We start from the raw sequence: 16,493 nt of genomic DNA, 5'->3' as shown, positions 1-16,493 counted from the left end.
ATTTTATTATAAGCTTATTTTCAACAAAGGGCTCAACTTCGGAATCCAAACTTTGAATTTCTTGGGAGGGCATGGCCCCTTTTGCCCCCCCTCCTGGCTACGTACGCGAATGCTAGCAATTAGTAATAGGATTTGGAAATGATTTTTAAGTTTCCAGTTTTCAGAAAATTTAAAATAAAATGAAACAATATAGGCTGTGGTGAATAGCATTGTACTTCATAGTGGGGAAACAGCAGACTGACTTGAAAAAATAAGATTTTTTTTCTTTTGCTGTTTCGTTCTATGATTTTTCAACTTCATTGTCTTTTCAAGAAAATGTAGCCTATTTTCTATTTGTTAATGGAATATGCCGGCTGTAGCCTATTAATTATTATGATGCAACTGTAGGTCTACAGTTTTTTTTCCTTTCCCAAAGATATTAATTAGACCTGGGCTAAATGAATAGCGATAGGCCTAGCCTATATTGAAAACGTAGTAGTGTGCTGAATTTATCGTTGTCTTGGGTCACGAAATGTTCACCAAATTCAGATCGCTCCAAAAAAGTTTGATAAATCACTATGCTACCTAATGACAGGCCTAATCACCATTTGAAACCGAAATTTATTCATGGATGCTTCTGAAAACAACAATGTAGCCGCCATAAATAGAATTTTGCGTTTTATTAATAAAATAAATAGCCTACAGGCTAACGTAGGATAAACACATGAATAAAGTCATTAGCCAACAACTTTCGTCTGTAACACGCATGACTGCTCAACAAAAAAGCCAAACAACAATAAAGTTAATTTACATAACAGTCACAGCTCAAGCTGATCAGCAGATATTCCAGGTGGAAGAGGAGTTGAATGGTTCTTATTGTAGTTTGGAGAATGGCTAGATCCATATGATAGGCTTTGTCCACAACAAAATATTTTTCTTAAACATTTCTTTGTTTCTCTTCTCATTAGGCTGCGTAAAAACAATGTACATTTATAGGTCAAGAGATTGACTTCTGTAGATTTGTGAAAAGATTTAAAAGGCTATCTTTTGCTAGAAAAGTTTATGGCAACACCAGCCTAACCACCTTTCCAGAAGGGAAAAACCTAGAACATCACACAACTAAGGCGAAAGAGAAAATTGAATTGAGTCCTGTCTTTGTCATGAGTTACCAAGGGGGGTGAGAAGGACTTGTACACCAGTCCCAGGTATGCAAGTTCCACCCCCAGCCCCTTGGTAACTCATGACAAAGACAGCAGGACTCAATGGACATGGCTCTTTCGCCTTAGTTGTGTGATGTTCTAGGCGTTACCTTCCAGAAGCAATTGTTTTAACAAGATTGTCCCTCCGATAGGCGATATGTCAGTTGGTTAAGCGACTGTCATAACGAACAAAGAAACTTCAAAATTAAGCCGCGTTGGCTCGACTCTCGTAGTGTGCGCTTGAGCGACAAAGTTCAAGGACAGTTCTCCATTCAGCAGCTATTAGTGGATGAAATAATTTACGGATAACATTTCAACAAGCAGCAAAAACTTCACTATAGTGTTCTCTGTGACCGGCTTGCGTCAGTGATAGGCCTAAGCTTCTCCAAATAGGCTATGTGAAACTGCCAGGATAAAACTTCGAAAGAAGCTTTCTCAATGTGAGGATAGAGATTCATAGAGAGATTTATAAAAAGTCTTTATCTTTGAGCTTAAAATGCCTTTCCAGAGCTCAGTCGTGGTAGCTTGGGAAGTTGGTAGAAGTATTGGATCACTGATGCAGGCCCTATTAACGAATTGATAGATAAAACTTTTTGCCTTGTTGTTAACGTGTAATTTAGTTGTGACTTGTCACTTATTCCACCCACTAGGACTAGGTATGCTACCACTGAATGGAAAGCTGTCATTGAAGTGCGTTGCTCAAACGCACAACTCATCTTTTTCCAATTGAGACTCAAAAATTCATATTTCTCTGCCCCAAAAGTGCAATGAATAGAGCCCTCCATCTTACTTTGCGTACAAAAATTAGCAAGACAAAGCAGTGATAGTCAGAGGCGTAGTCAAAGGGGGAGGAAAAATCACCCCTCCTCCGAGGTATTTTAAATAAACATTTTATACACTGTTACAGCATCATTTAATAAAGTTCTACTGTTTATTTGTTTTTTTGCTTCAGATATGCACACGTGTAACACATCCATATGGAATTACATGAGAAAAAAAACAAAACATAGTGAGGAAAAATACACGGAGGCTGCAGGGTATTGATTTTGGTTGAAAGTAGGCCTACTCTCAGAATGCGCATTTTTATAGCGCTTTTTCAATTTTCTCGAGGAGGCCTCCGACTGGGTACTCCGCTTTCGGTGATTTGTTGCCAGGCTCGCAGACATTTGCAATAATACTTATTTTCCTCAACCCCTACTTTTGATGCTGGCTACGCCCGAGTATCCGGACGCCACTTTCCAAAAGGTACCATAAAAAATCCCCTATGTAGACTTTGGAAGAACAAAGGAAAAACGCAATTCCTAGCTAAATTAAGTGATCGGTTTGCCATCGGCTGACTTGGCGCAGAGGGTTAGGGCGATGATAGTCATTTCATTGATGTTGGCTTGATTCCCACTCGATGTTGGCTTGATTCCTATTGCTCTTTCTTCTTCAAGTTTGTTTCTGTCTTGACTCTTTGTTGTAAGTGTAGATATTTTAGTGTAATGTTTATTAAATGTTTATCATCGACTTGGCTGAGGGTGGCTGCTTGACTCGAAGACCGTCATGGTCACTTCGCAGCTTCCCGTTGTGATTTACTTACTTCAAAGATGCAGTGTACATTTGTTATTTTTCTTTGTTTCAATTGTGTTCGTTAAGCGTGCTGCATCATTTAATGATTTTGCTGTTATAATATTGCACAACAAAATAAACCAATCAATCAATCAATCAGTCAGTGGCGGCTGGTAGTGTCTGTGAGAAGTGGGGCTGCAAACAATTCACGGGGGGGTCTGGGGGTCTCCCCCAGAAAAATTTGAAAAATCGCACTAAATTTGGTGAGTTCTGAGCATGTTTTTACCCCAAATTTTGAAAAAATGCATTCAAACTTTGTTGAATAGTTGATGTATTCCTAAGCTGTATTTAAAAAACTAACAGTACCGGTAGCCTATTGCTTTGGAGACAAACTTTACTAGTATTGAGCTTAGTCTTGACTAGCCAAGCCGTTGCATACAAGGTTCAAGTGATTTTGAGATGCCCTAGCACAGGGGTGGGCAACGTGCGCCCTTTTCCATTTTTTGTGCAGCCCTTCATCTTCTTCCAGCTATTTTTCCTCAAATAGGCTATTTAAATTAAGACTATTTTTTTCTCGATTTACACAATTTCGAAGCTTAAGAAGTGATACGACCATCTTTTCACTCCCCTGTAGGCTACCTGTGAAATAAGTTTTGTGCCTGTAGTAATCTAGCTTGAATTGAATTCACTGCAGGAGGATGACATTCTTGTACAAAATTGTAATAAGATAAACTCCATTGCTGAAAATATGAATTAGTGTTTATTTGATGTGCGGCCCTCCTGTAAGCATTACATTTTCCTAACTAGCCCTCGTGTTAAAAAGGTTGCCCACCCCTGCCCTAGCACTTCCTATAACCTGTTGAATACCCTAACTCTACAGCTAACACTTCTACATTCATGGCTCATTGCTACTCTGCGAAATAAAAACTAACTTTAAAAAGTGAATAAAAAAATAACAGTTAACCTTTCAAGTACATGTAGCTCCACACAGAGTGAAATTTACATGCCTTTTGACTCTTTTTTATTTCTTTAAAAGTATTATTGACTCAAAAAGAATGTCTAAAAAGACATTACGAAAAGTAACTACGGACAAAGGCCAGTGTTTCGATCTTCCGATCTCTTCAGCGTAGTAAAGTGAAAGTAGAAAGTTGTCTTGAAGCGTTGGTTGAGATGATGATTTGAAACTTGAGTGATTGTTGTGAGACAATGAGACTGGATTTAAGTTTTAATTTTGGACCTCAGCGAAACGTAACTTTAAAAAGTCTGTAAAATTATTCGGTTAGGTGGGGCTGTTTTCCATGCAGCCCCAACAGATTCAAAAATTGCTGTAAAATACAAAAAGAGGTGGAGCTTCAAGGATAATTTTTAGCCAATCTGAGCGCTTGAAATCCAGAACCTCGAGCTGCAGGGTAGGCACTTTAACATTACCCACTGGTCGAAGAGGTACGCAATCATGCGTGACATGTTCAATCAATATTTGTGTTTTAGTCACAATTTCGACTTGTTAAAGTTGCTACCATTAAGATCCTTCTTGCACTCAGTTCAGTTGCAGAAGAAAAAATAGTATTAGCAGAGGGTGGGAATCGAACCCTCGAAATCGAAATTACTATACTCCTCTGCCCTAACCATTAGGCAACGGTGGTTGTGGTGAAGCATTCAGTTAAATTTCTTTGTATCAAAATTTTTCGATCAGAAAACACGTCACGAGTCACATGACTGAAATCAGCTGAATCGCGAATGAACATGTCACGCATGATTGCGTACCTCTTTGACCAGTGGGTAATGTTAAAGTGCCTACCGAGCTGCAGGGTAGACACTTTTACGTATTGCACTGCCCGAAAAGGTAACCGCAACCATGCGTGACATACGACATCGTTGACGTTGGTAGCGCTATCATGCGTGACATGACTCAACACGTGATTAACTGGTCGTCTTTATCGAAAGATTTTGATACAAAGAAATTTAACTGCATGCATCGCCACAACCAACGTTGCCTAATGGTTAGGGCAGAGGAGTAATAATTTCGATTGCATGGGTTCGATTCCCACCCTCTGCTAATACTATTTTTTCTTCTTCAACTGAACTGAGTGCAAGAAGAATCGTAGTGACTGCAAACAATGGAGTTTATGAGAAAAGTTGTGACTAAAACACCAGTAATGTCATATACGATACGCATGGTTGCTGTTGCCTCTTCGGGCAGTGCAATACGTAAAAGTGCCTACCGAGCTGCAGAGCAGTTCGCCCAAAGTCGGTGTTGCCAAACGAATCTTTTAATATTTTAATTTTCGATCCGCAATTTTTAAGTGATAAAAGTAACCGGGTCGGACAAATACAGTGGAAAACATATTTTTCCTCTTCTCTTTCTTTTAGGTGGGGCTGCAGCCCTGCAGCCCCATGGCACGAGCCGCCACTGCAATCAGTAATTACCAAACAAAGTTCAAAGTAATAAATGTTAAAGTGCCTATACCCTACTGATCAGGGCGACTCTGATTAATCAAATTTCAAAGTATTTTTTTCAATTTCATAATTTCAATTTCAATTTCGAAATTTTGTTATGGCACTTTTTGGAAAGTTGCTATTCGGACGTGTTGAGATACGCAGTTTAACCGTATCTGTTACTGCTTCCTTTTGGCGACAAGAGTTACTGGCCGAGACCATCAGGTCTACATCTCTCTTATTGTTAATTACTCCGTCGGCTTATATCAAATAATAACAGGAAAAAGTATGCCGTTGGTCAAACGCCTTATTTATCACTTCAATCAATTTATTACGCAAAATATATTCGTGATTGTGTATTTTAGGTAGAAAAGGTGATAAAGACTCGGTTTTTGACCTATTTTCGCCATTTCGTGGTCAAATTTTTCAATTCACATTTTATTTTGAAAGTCTTCTTGCGTTGATCACAGAATTTCATCAATTTTTTTCCGTTTCTGTGCAAACAGTATTCCATGCATTTTTTGCACTACAAAGCAATTTGCGCAAATAACAAATTACCCTCCTAATTATTGTCTGCCAGCAAAGAATGACTCATATCGCGTCAGATCGCGACTCCCTACCCAGACAGCAAAATCGACATTGAATGAATGTAAAAATGACAAATTTTGCTGCCTGGGTACAGAATGGAATTTTAGCGCCATCGCGTTATGAGTGACAAACACAAAATGAAGCCGCACGCTAATAGTAAACTGTCAATCAAGCTATTGAATATCAGCAGATTTCTTGCATTTCATAACTGGCTGTGACAAAAGGTTTATTGTGAACTTCACAATTATCCGATACCAACATAATCGAGATAAAAAGTTGGGGCAAGAAAAAAAAGTAAAAGTCAAGAAATCTCAGGTTTCTAGCGTCACTGCTTCTATGTGAAATTGCTGAATTAGCAGAGGGCGAGACCATAGAGTCTACGCCAGTAACAGGTACGGTTAAACGACAGCTCTCTACTTAGCCTATAGCAGCATCTAGTGGGTAGAATAATGTTTTATAATAATTTAATAGCGGATTAAGAAAGAACAGATTTATCTTATTCATCCATGTTATCTCACCTTGACGCGAGGTTATAAAACACTGGGTTCAGGCATTCGCTGACTCGCATACAAATGTGCTCAATCATTCCGAACCACCAATCGAAAACTTTGTCGCTGTAGGTTATAGGTGTGAAGGAAGTCGTGAAAAAGTGATAAACTGTAAATATATTCAGACAAAGTTTAGGCTTGAATATCCAGTAAACTAAAATTATGTAGCCTACATTTAGTCTGTTCAAAGCAGAGCTGGATCAATCACAATTGTAACTGAAGTTAACTGTGTAAGATTGTGCTTAGACTTTGTTGATACAACTACTGTGGAGTTTCACTATGCAGTTCACAATTCAGGGCGTGTGCAGATAAGCAATGCACGTCAAGGACAGCTCTGATTGATTGATTGAATCTTTATACTCGGACTAAGAAAGCTTCTTGAAGAGCTTAATCCTGGCAGTTTCGCATACTTGTAGAGGCTTTGAATCACTGACTCTGACCCGGTTACCGAGATTGACAGGGTGAAGTTTCCGATTGTTGAAGTCTTGTTACAGGGCATCTAGAGACATCTAATGGATGGAATACTGAAGTTAACACGTGACTTCAAAGACTACCTAAACTTCACACTAAGTGTGAAGTTCAGCAAGTAAACAAGGCTTGTTTACTTTGGTAGGATATGGATTAGACTTAGGCCTAATACAGTAATCCAAATCATGAGCAAGTAGCCCAGAGCTACAAATACGTTACACTTAATCTTCAAAACGTTTTTTCAGTCCTCGTAAGGTTTTGTAAATAGGCAAAATTAAAATAAAGGAGATTGTGGCTTCAAATCTACTGGCCACAAGTAAGCAAATGAAACTTTTTACGAAAGCGATGCAATGCTATGCATAATCTTTACGTTGCTTTGTTTTTGTTATTTCAATGTATTACGATAAGTTCCAGTATCATGTTCCTTAATTTTTGTGTTTTGCTTGTATGTTTGGGTGGCAGCTGACTTTGGTGACCATTTGGTCTTTCTCAGCCTTCCTTGCTCTGGGAATTCTTTCTGTTTATAGTGTTGTGTATATTTTTGTTTATTCGCCAGCAGAAAAAATGAATAAACTGAACTGAACTTATAATATCAGCAAATGTATTGGTAGTCACTTTAACATAAACAATTTCTGCCACTATACCACTTAAACCTCAAACCAATCAACCAATCGTAAGTTACGTTTTCTGTGACGTGAAAAAGTGCAAAAAGCGGATGATGGAAAGTAAATTAAGTGAAGGTTTCGCCGTCGACCGCATGGCTTGACGAGTTAGGGAAACTGTCGTTTGGACGACGTGAGCTCGATTCCCACCGATGTCATAACTCTTTTTTCTTCTGTAATTACCAAAAAAAGGTCAAACCACTAACCAAGGATTGACTCTCTGGCTGAGAGCTAGAATGGTCACAATGACGCTTCTAATAACTTAATGGCGGCTCGTGGCTGTTTTTAATTGATAGGCTGCAAAAATGTTGTAGGCTACATTGCAATAACATGCATCAATTTTACGAGGGTATGCTGCAGCCTATTAGGACAAGCCGCTACTGCGGTAGTTACTTCCACGCGACGGACAACGTAGCGTCTGGTTGGTTCGAGGTTTTAGTGGCTGTGGCAGAATTCATCCATGGCTGCCAAACGTATAATTGTGGCCATCATCTGGCCATGCCGCCGTCATGCGATATTGCCTATATAACGATATCGGTTCTTTGAGGAATAGTTTAATCAAGTAGGCTATACCAAGTCATAGCCTACAAAGCCTTACGATCAAGATTGTAACCGTACGCATCGTTATAAGACCGTTTTCAATATTGCAGTTGCAGTTTGTTAATTATTTCGTTGTTTTTGATATGGACAGCTTTGTCTGATGCAAATAAATAACAATAATTATTGGAATGCATGATTGCTTCAATTCTCCGTTTCATGGCACTAAATGAGTTCGTAGTCTAGCCTATCAAGAGATTTTTTTCTTTTTCAGAATCTATAGACTTCCTGCGAGTATAGGGCCTACGAAACTGCCAGGATTAAGCTCTCAAAGAAGCTTTCTTAGTCTGAGGAAAAAGATTTCAACAATCAGTCAATCAAAATCTCTGCTAAACATTTAAAACTAGAACTTTGTGTGATAATTTGCACAAACCTGTGTGGGGGATGTAGCCCAAAAGAAATGAACCTACTATCAGCGCAAGCTGCAGCATTACTTGTCTTTCCTTTCTTCTCCTCTTTGATTCGAGAGATACTGTTGAAATAACTCCTCTGAATGAGCCTTCAAAAAAGAAGGACAGGGTTTATTTTTAGTTAGAATAATTAAACCAAATCTATCTACATTATACGTACACTCGAGTCTAAGGCAGTCTGTGTCCAACCATGCCGATATGGCCACAGTCATGAAAAGAATAGGCTACATAAGAAAAATTGAAGGAATTTTATTCTATAGCCTAACTCTTAATGTGGTCGGAAGATTGTTTTTGCTGTTGTTATAATGTTTCTGCAGCAGTTTACTTTTTAATCAAACTTATATTTAAGCAACAATATTAAAATGACGACGAATATTACTATGAAATACAAGCCAATCTCAATTAGTCTAGTATAACTCATTTTTTAACTGAATGACATAATGCTAATCATTACTAAGTGTATGGTTGTTCCCCACACAGCAAATCAAACGATTTTTACGTTGTAAAAAACGACTAACTTGCTGTCTGGGTATAGAAACCACAATCTCTTGGCCGCAGATAAACTTTTGTCATAGTTTTGCTTCGTTCGGACAAAAATTGAAGCAATTTTTCTAACGTTGTGGATGACGAGTGTTCAAAACAAAATGTTTCATAAAATTTTAAAAGTTTGAAAAAATACTTCGCTACTGTTTCGTTGCGTTTCAAATTAAATTCTATATGATAAAAGTCGTTTTAACCACAGAATACTTGCTTCCAGTGACGTAGCCAAGGGAACTTGGAAGAGGGGACAATCGCTCTCCAAAATTTTATTTTGCTTTGTAAAAACATGTTTTTAATGAAAGCTTTTAATGACATTGTATTATATGTTGAAAGACGTTTCATAAATATTTGGATGCATTCAGCAGCTATATATTTAATCAAACTCTTTGTGTCTAACAATAAAATATTTGCCAACAGTAATTTTTTCTCCCATAAATGTTTCATTTCGAGTTACGTCCCTGCTTGTTTCGAAAACCCCAGCTCGTTACAAACTAGATAGGGCCACACCCCACAGCAATTACAAACTTAGCGTTGTGACCTGAATGAGCAGCTTGTTCTATTACTCACTGATAATTGTTTCTCTATTTCTTCTCTTCTTGTAAATTTGACAGACGATTGCAATTGAGAGCAGTATAACGAATATCATTGGTATGTAGAACAACAAGCTATATGCAGCCACAGTGTATCTTCTGAATATCGATAACCTAAAATCCAAGAAAATATTTTGCATAACCTGTTACTTAACGATTTTGTTTAGTAATAGAAGTAAACCCTATGAGAACATTTTCAATAAAACCGTTAAACAAAAGTAGACTACAGTCACTAGAATCAGTAACAAAATGACAAAAAATAATTTCATTATAATTACTAACATAATAATTATTACTTGCTATAGGTACGATATTAGTATAATACTTACAATTATTATTATTTTGATTGGATCTGATCGGTAGCTGCAATTCAGCATAACAGATTATACCTATTGTAGGTTGATTGCTAGAAATATTCTGTGAATATTTGCAAATTGATTTACATAGTCTTAAAAAACTTTTAATTGCGGTACCACCAGAAATATTTACCATTCTAGGTTCAATGTGCACGCCGGCCATTTTGCATCCAGGGTTTGAGCCATTCGGTCACGCTCATGGGAACCGAGCATAATGGAAAATGGTACAAACCCGGCAAAGAATGTCAACAACCAAACGACCAGGATCGTTTTCTAAAACAAGAAATAAGAATTTGTTGTAGTGTGATGCTAAAAAACATGTAAACTTAGCTTTGGCAAAAAGGTTACTTCTTTTTGAACCATAAAAACACGAAACCAAATTACAACGTAGCCATAACGTTTGTCATGAAAATTGTCAAGAACAATTTTGTAACTGATGCAGTTTTTTGCAGCAAAAGTATTTTTACCGAATAAAATAAATTTCTATGATGTAAAGCTTTCAAACACCTTTATTTGTACTTTATGTATCCTGTAATATTGCGACGGTGACCTCACTGAAATGTAACGGAGCAATGCAAACATGAGAATGTGAACGGACGTGACGTAAGAAGTCCAAAGCTCGGTTCCAAAATAAAACTGAAACAACAATTTTTTATTTCTATTTCATTGAGCAGAGATTATTGCAGAAGATTAAAGAGACAAAATTGCAACTCCACCCTGGAAAATTAGTTACATAAATTGGTACACCTTTGTTTAGCTTATTTTGTTGTGTGAAAATATTGCATTTGTATCAGAAATGCGTACGGCGAAACTACTTTAGCTTTCAACTGACTATTCACGATCAGGAGCGGATCCAGCAGTTAGCTAGCCTTAGCCCTTAGGAATGAGGGCGAGCAATTTCAACAAAACACAATGATGTGTATGTGTTTACATTGATCCGGCATTGCAATGACATCGTGAATAAAAACACTTTTCTTTGTTTAGGTTTAAGGAGGGGGGGGGGGCGATCGCCCAACCTTGGATGCGTCACTGTTTACGATACAATCTTTTAGACGCCACTGCTCTCTTCCAGCTACTCACCTTGCATAGGAACTGTGACGCATTCCACTCATCAAATCCCCAAATGCGCCGGTATAGAAACAAAGGGCTTATGAACGCCGACATGAGATCAGAAACGCAAAGACTCAGCATCAAGTAATTGAACACAGTTCTATCAAAAATGTAAGTTGAAGTAACTTGGCGAGAAACAAAGGTTAGCTTACAACTGATAAACTTGCAAGCTATTGAAAAGATGCTAAAGTCATAGAAAGGATCAGGCACTAAGAAACTTCCTCTATGGGCGATCACAAATCTAAAACTTCAACGACTCATTAAATGACATAAAACTCTAAAGTTTTTGGTTGAAGTTAATCTTTATACCATCGATGGTATAAGGTTGACTTCAAGCAAACACTTTAGAGTTTTATATCATTTAAACTTGCAAGTTTATATAGACTGCATTATTTTAGGAGAACGGTTTGAATTAGTGCTAATGTTATGTTGATTTAATCAAGAGGCCGTTTTTAACCCTTAACATACCAAGCGGGGTCTCGTAGGGACCCCAGAGGTGAATTTTTTTATCTCTCGCCTTACCTATAGCAACAATTTTTCTTCTAATCTTTGTATGTGTCATAAATTTAATCAAGTTCAGTATAGTGCAACAAAAATTAAAAAATTATTTGAAACATATGCAAAAAACAGCATAACGTTACCTGGGGTCCTGATGGGACCCCCCTTGGTATATTAGGTTACAAAGGCTGAATGTTATTCAGTTAACTTCACGCGAAAATGTCCTTACATTTTGACAGAGTTTGAGAATTTGATGACAAATCAACACGTGGTCAAAGAAAAGAAAATGCTAAACTTGCAGCTTTTCGCGAAATTTTGGATGGATTTGTAGAAAACTGCAAAAAAACTCTATGATTTGAAGAAGTAACGGTAGATGAACAATTAATCTCTTTCCGAAGGAAATGTCCAATGAGACAGTACATGAAATCAAAACCAGCAAGGTATGGAATTAAAGTGTGGGCAGCTGAAGACGTGAAAACCACTTTACCTCTATAATCTCTAAGTCTATACTGGAAAACTTCCTGGGAGTGCACTAAAGAAAAATCAAGGAAGTCTAGTTGTGTGTACTGTGTGACATGATGAAATCACTGTTTGCAACTGGAAGAAGTGTCACCACAGATAAATTTTTTACATCAGTGCCAACTGCAGAATTTTTGCTTCAGATAAATATCACCAAGACAGGAACACTGAGAAAAAAGTCAGATATTCCTTCAGTTATGGAAGTTGGGAAGGGACGGTATGTTTTATCATCAAACTTTATCTTTTCAGATAAACTGTCAGTTGTAAGCTATGTGCCTAAAAAAACAAGATGGTTCGTTTACTATCTTCTCAGTATCTTGATGATTCACTGTCTAATGAGGATCACAAGAAACCCAACATGATACTTGAATATAACCGCACAAAAGGTGGAGTGGATGATGCAGACAAGTTGGTGAGTGAATATTCTTGTGCCAAACGAACGTCAAGATGGCCTTTTCGACTTTTTATAAACGTGCTTGACATTGGAGCCCTGAATTCCTATAGCACTTGGGTGTTCAAAAACAGAGACTGGAAACAGTAGAAAATCTAATCGAGGATATCATTTCTTGGTGGATAGGCCTATAGGCAAAGAATTGACGAAACCTGATGTCTTGCGCAGAGCATGTAATCCATCTGGTTTTCAGCTTCACATCGTTAGAGCTATTGAAGGTATGGGAGTTTCTGTAGCTCGAAACACTGAAGCTTCAAATATATTCTTAGCGTCAAGGCAGCTAGGCAGCTAGTGAGACGGAAGAGAGGAAGATGTTTTCAATGTCCTTGAAACAACGATAGAAAAGTTAACATTATATGCTCCAAATGCAAACGTTTCATTTGCGAACAGCACCGAGTCACCAACACAACTGTGACAAGTGCAAAAGAATGTGAAGTGAATGAACTGTGTGTTTATGAATATGATCCTTTGTCTAAGTAATTTGTAGAAACACATATATTATTACAGGCTGTTAAGGATTCAGATAGTACTGCAATAACTATATTTGATATATTATACTTTATATGATGCTAGGACTAAAATTTTAGTTTTTATAACACTTGGGATAAAAACAGGGGTTTGTTACAGTGTCATAAAAATGGCATCTGCTTTACTTACAATTTCAGCAATCTTCCTTTGTTACATTAGCTGTATAAACTGTAATCTAAGTGACATGTTATTGCTTTAAGTTGCATTGTAATTTACGTTGTTACTGATTGCTTTGTTGCTGATTGCTTTGTTACGTTGCCTTAAGTTCCTTTGTCGTCTTTACTGGTGTTTATTTTCAGTCTCAATTCAGTTTGCAGTTTATGTCGTCAGAACAACCTAGTTGCATTTTAGCGTAATAAACTTCTTAATAGAGGAATTGTAGATGGTTTCACTACATTTTATTACGCTAATAAAGTATGGATCTAAAAGACTTGCGCCCTAGACTCTTAGCTGCGGACCCGCAAAGTAAAGACGCTAAACGACAATGGGTGCATTGGTACAAGTCTTTTACAATTTATGTAGAAAAGCTCGGAGAAGTTTCAGCTGAAGACAAGTTGAATTTGCTTATAAATCATATAGACGCTTCAGTATATGAACTGGTGTGTGAGACAACAAATTATGATGAAGCTATCGAACAACTGAAGCGCCTTTTTGAAAAGGTTTCTAACCCCATGTTTTCTCGATTTGTTTTAAAAACTAGGAAGCAGAAGCCAGATGAATCACTAGACGAGTACATGCAGACCTTAAAGCGATTGAGCCTCTCCTGTGACTTTCGGGCCGTATCGGCAGTTGCGCATAAAGAGGAAGCTATACGTGACTCGTTTATCGCTGGGATTTCGTCAAATCACATTAAACAACGCTTGCTAGAGGACAAAAATGCTTCGCTACAACAAACTTTTGATAAAGCTCGATCCTTAGATGATGCCCAAACGTTTTGCAATCGTGTCGAAATGACTGCGAGCCAGACTCCGTCTTCACTTGATTGTGGCGCAACAGCTTTTGAAACACGTCCTACCTTTAAAATTGAAGATTCTTCAGATAAGGAAGAAAGCTCAGATGTTAGCGCCGCGTTGGTTGAAAAGTGTAACTATTGCGGAAATAGGCGACATAGTAGAAGATATTGCCCTGCTCGTGAAGTTATTTGTTTCAAATGTTCTAAAAAAGGTCATTTCTCAAAAGTTTGTCGTCTTTCCAGGGTAAACCGAAAACATATTTATTCATCTGCTTCTTCTCCACGAGATGTCATTATGAATATGGCAACCGAATCTTTCGACACCCACGCAAAGGTCAACGTCCCTGTTACAGTTAACGGAGTTCAAGCCAATGCTCTCATCGACACTGGCTCTACCCTTTGTCACATGAGCGACCGTTTAAGAAAGCGTCTAAAACTAAATCTTGAAGAAAGTGAATGCCGCATTGGTTTAGCCGTGAAAGGATGTTCATCGCAAAGTTTAGGAATCTGTAACGTAAAAGTCGCGCTTTTTGGACAAGAGTATGATAATGTAGGAGTCACTGTTTTGAAAAATTTGCTCACCGACCTAATTATCGGACAAACTTTTATGAAACAGCACAAAAGCGTGCATATTCAATTTGGAGGGCCTATGCCAACGTTACAGATCGGAGCATTAGAAGCTATTAAAACGTCAACTTCAATACAGCTTTTCAAACACTTAAGGAAGGAGTGCCATCCGATTGCTACAAAGCCTAGAAAGTATTCTCAAGCCGATAGAAGTTTTATCTTTTCAGAGGTGCAGCGACTTTATAAGGAAGGTCTAATTGAGCCGAGTCGTTCGCCATGGCGAGCACAACCTCTTGTGGTCACTCAAGAAAATCACAAAAAGCGTATATGGTCATCGATTTTAGCCAAACCATAAACAAATTCACTTGTTTGGACGCGTATCCTTTACCTCTTATGTCAGACGTAGTGAACAATGTTGCTAGGAACAGCATCTATACAACGCTAGATTTAAAAAGTGCGTACCACCAGGTAGAAGTTCCTCTGCAAGATCGAAATTACACTGCTTTCGAAGCCGATGGAAGCTTGTGGCAATGGAAGAGAACGCCGTTTGGTCTAACGAATGCAGTACCTGGTTTTCAACGGATAATGGACAACATTATCAAAGACTACGAGTGCAAAGGTACGTACGCTTATCTTGACAATATTACCATTTGCGGGAAAACCCAAGAAGAGCACGATCAAAATTTATCAAAATTTCTTGCAGTAGCTCGAGAATGCAATCTAACTTTCAATGAAGCAAAAAGTACTTATTCGGCAGATACAATCGACTTGCTTGGATATAGAATCTCTAAAGGTACTTTAAGTCCTAACCCCGAAAGAGTGGAATCTTTACTAAAAATCCCGCCTCCAGAAAGTAGTAAACAACAGCAGAGGATTGTCGGTTTATTTGCGTATTATGCGCAATGGATTTCGCGTTATTCTGACAAGATTCAGCCTTTAATTCGAAACACTACCTTTCCTCTGAATGATGCAGCCCTAAACTCTTTCGCGACGTTGAAAGCTGAATTGGCTCAAGTTACGCTTGGGGTGATAGATGAAGAAATTTCATTTACAGTAGAAACTGACGCATCTGACATTGCCATTTCAGCCACTTTAAATCAGAACGGGCGACCCGTTGCTTTTTTTTCCAGGACACTCAACAAAAGTGAAAAATTTCACTCAAGCATAGAGAAAGAAGCGACGGCAATTATCGAAGCCATTCGAAAATGGAGTCATTTTCTAGCGGGACGCCGATTCAAACTTGTCACAGATCAAAAATCGGTGGCATTCATGTACAACAGCAACAACCATGGCAAGGTAAAAAATGCAAAAATTTTGAGATGGCGACTGGAACTATCACAGTACGATTATGAAATCGTTTATCGAGCAGGGAAGTATAATACTGCTCCCGACACTTTATCTAGAGTGTATTGTGCAACTATGATGGACAATTCGTTGTATGAAATTCATGCGGCCTTATGCCACCCTGGAGTAACTCGCATGCATCATTATGTTAAAACAAAGAATTTGCCTTATTCTATTGATGACATCCGTAAAATGAGATCCGCTTGTAAAATTTGTGCTGAGTTGAAACCTAAGTTCTACAAGCCAATTGAAATTCCATTGATAAAAGCTACGCAACCTATGGAGCGCTTAAGCATCGATTTCAAAGGACCTTTACCTTCTGCTACGAATAACAAATACATTCTGACTGTAGTAGATGAGTACTCTCGATTTCCTTTCGCCTTTCCTTGTAGTAAAGTAGACACTGAAACTGTAATCTCGTGCATGTCTAGTCTTTTTGCAATGTTTGGTAAATGTGGTTATGTGCATTCGGATAGAGGTGCATCGTTTATGTCTAAGGATTTTGTGTCTTACATGTACAGTTTGCGTATTCCTACCAGCAGAACTTCTATATACAATCCACGGGCTAATGGCCAATGCGAAAGATACAACGACGTAATT

The 16,493-nt window shown here is 38.1% G+C and overlaps 1 protein-coding gene across 1 annotated transcript in view; it reads right to left on the bottom strand.

Moving 5' to 3' along the window:
- Positions 1–641: 641 nt before the first annotated feature.
- The window catches only part of LOC145782823 (growth hormone secretagogue receptor type 1-like), a 39,954-nt gene continuing 24,102 nt past the window's right edge, over positions 642–16,493 (bottom strand). The window contains exons 3-9 of the mRNA XM_082594616.1: positions 11,005–11,134; positions 10,432–10,560; positions 10,058–10,197; positions 9,546–9,682; positions 8,402–8,527; positions 6,272–6,410; positions 642–948 (exon numbers count right to left, since the gene is read on the bottom strand). Coding sequence (XP_082450742.1) covers positions 798–948; positions 6,272–6,410; positions 8,402–8,527; positions 9,546–9,682; positions 10,058–10,197; positions 10,432–10,560; positions 11,005–11,134 — 952 coding nt within the window. The 3' untranslated portion in view covers positions 642–797. The remainder of the gene's footprint in view (positions 949–6,271; positions 6,411–8,401; positions 8,528–9,545; positions 9,683–10,057; positions 10,198–10,431; positions 10,561–11,004; positions 11,135–16,493) is intronic.

This window comes from Aplidium turbinatum, chromosome 1 (assembly GCF_918807975.1).
Source record: "Aplidium turbinatum chromosome 1, kaAplTurb1.1, whole genome shotgun sequence".
NCBI lineage: Eukaryota > Metazoa > Chordata > Ascidiacea > Aplousobranchia > Polyclinidae > Aplidium > Aplidium turbinatum.
Note: the sequence above shows the minus strand (reverse complement) of the source record. Positions and strands in the feature narration are given on the sequence as shown.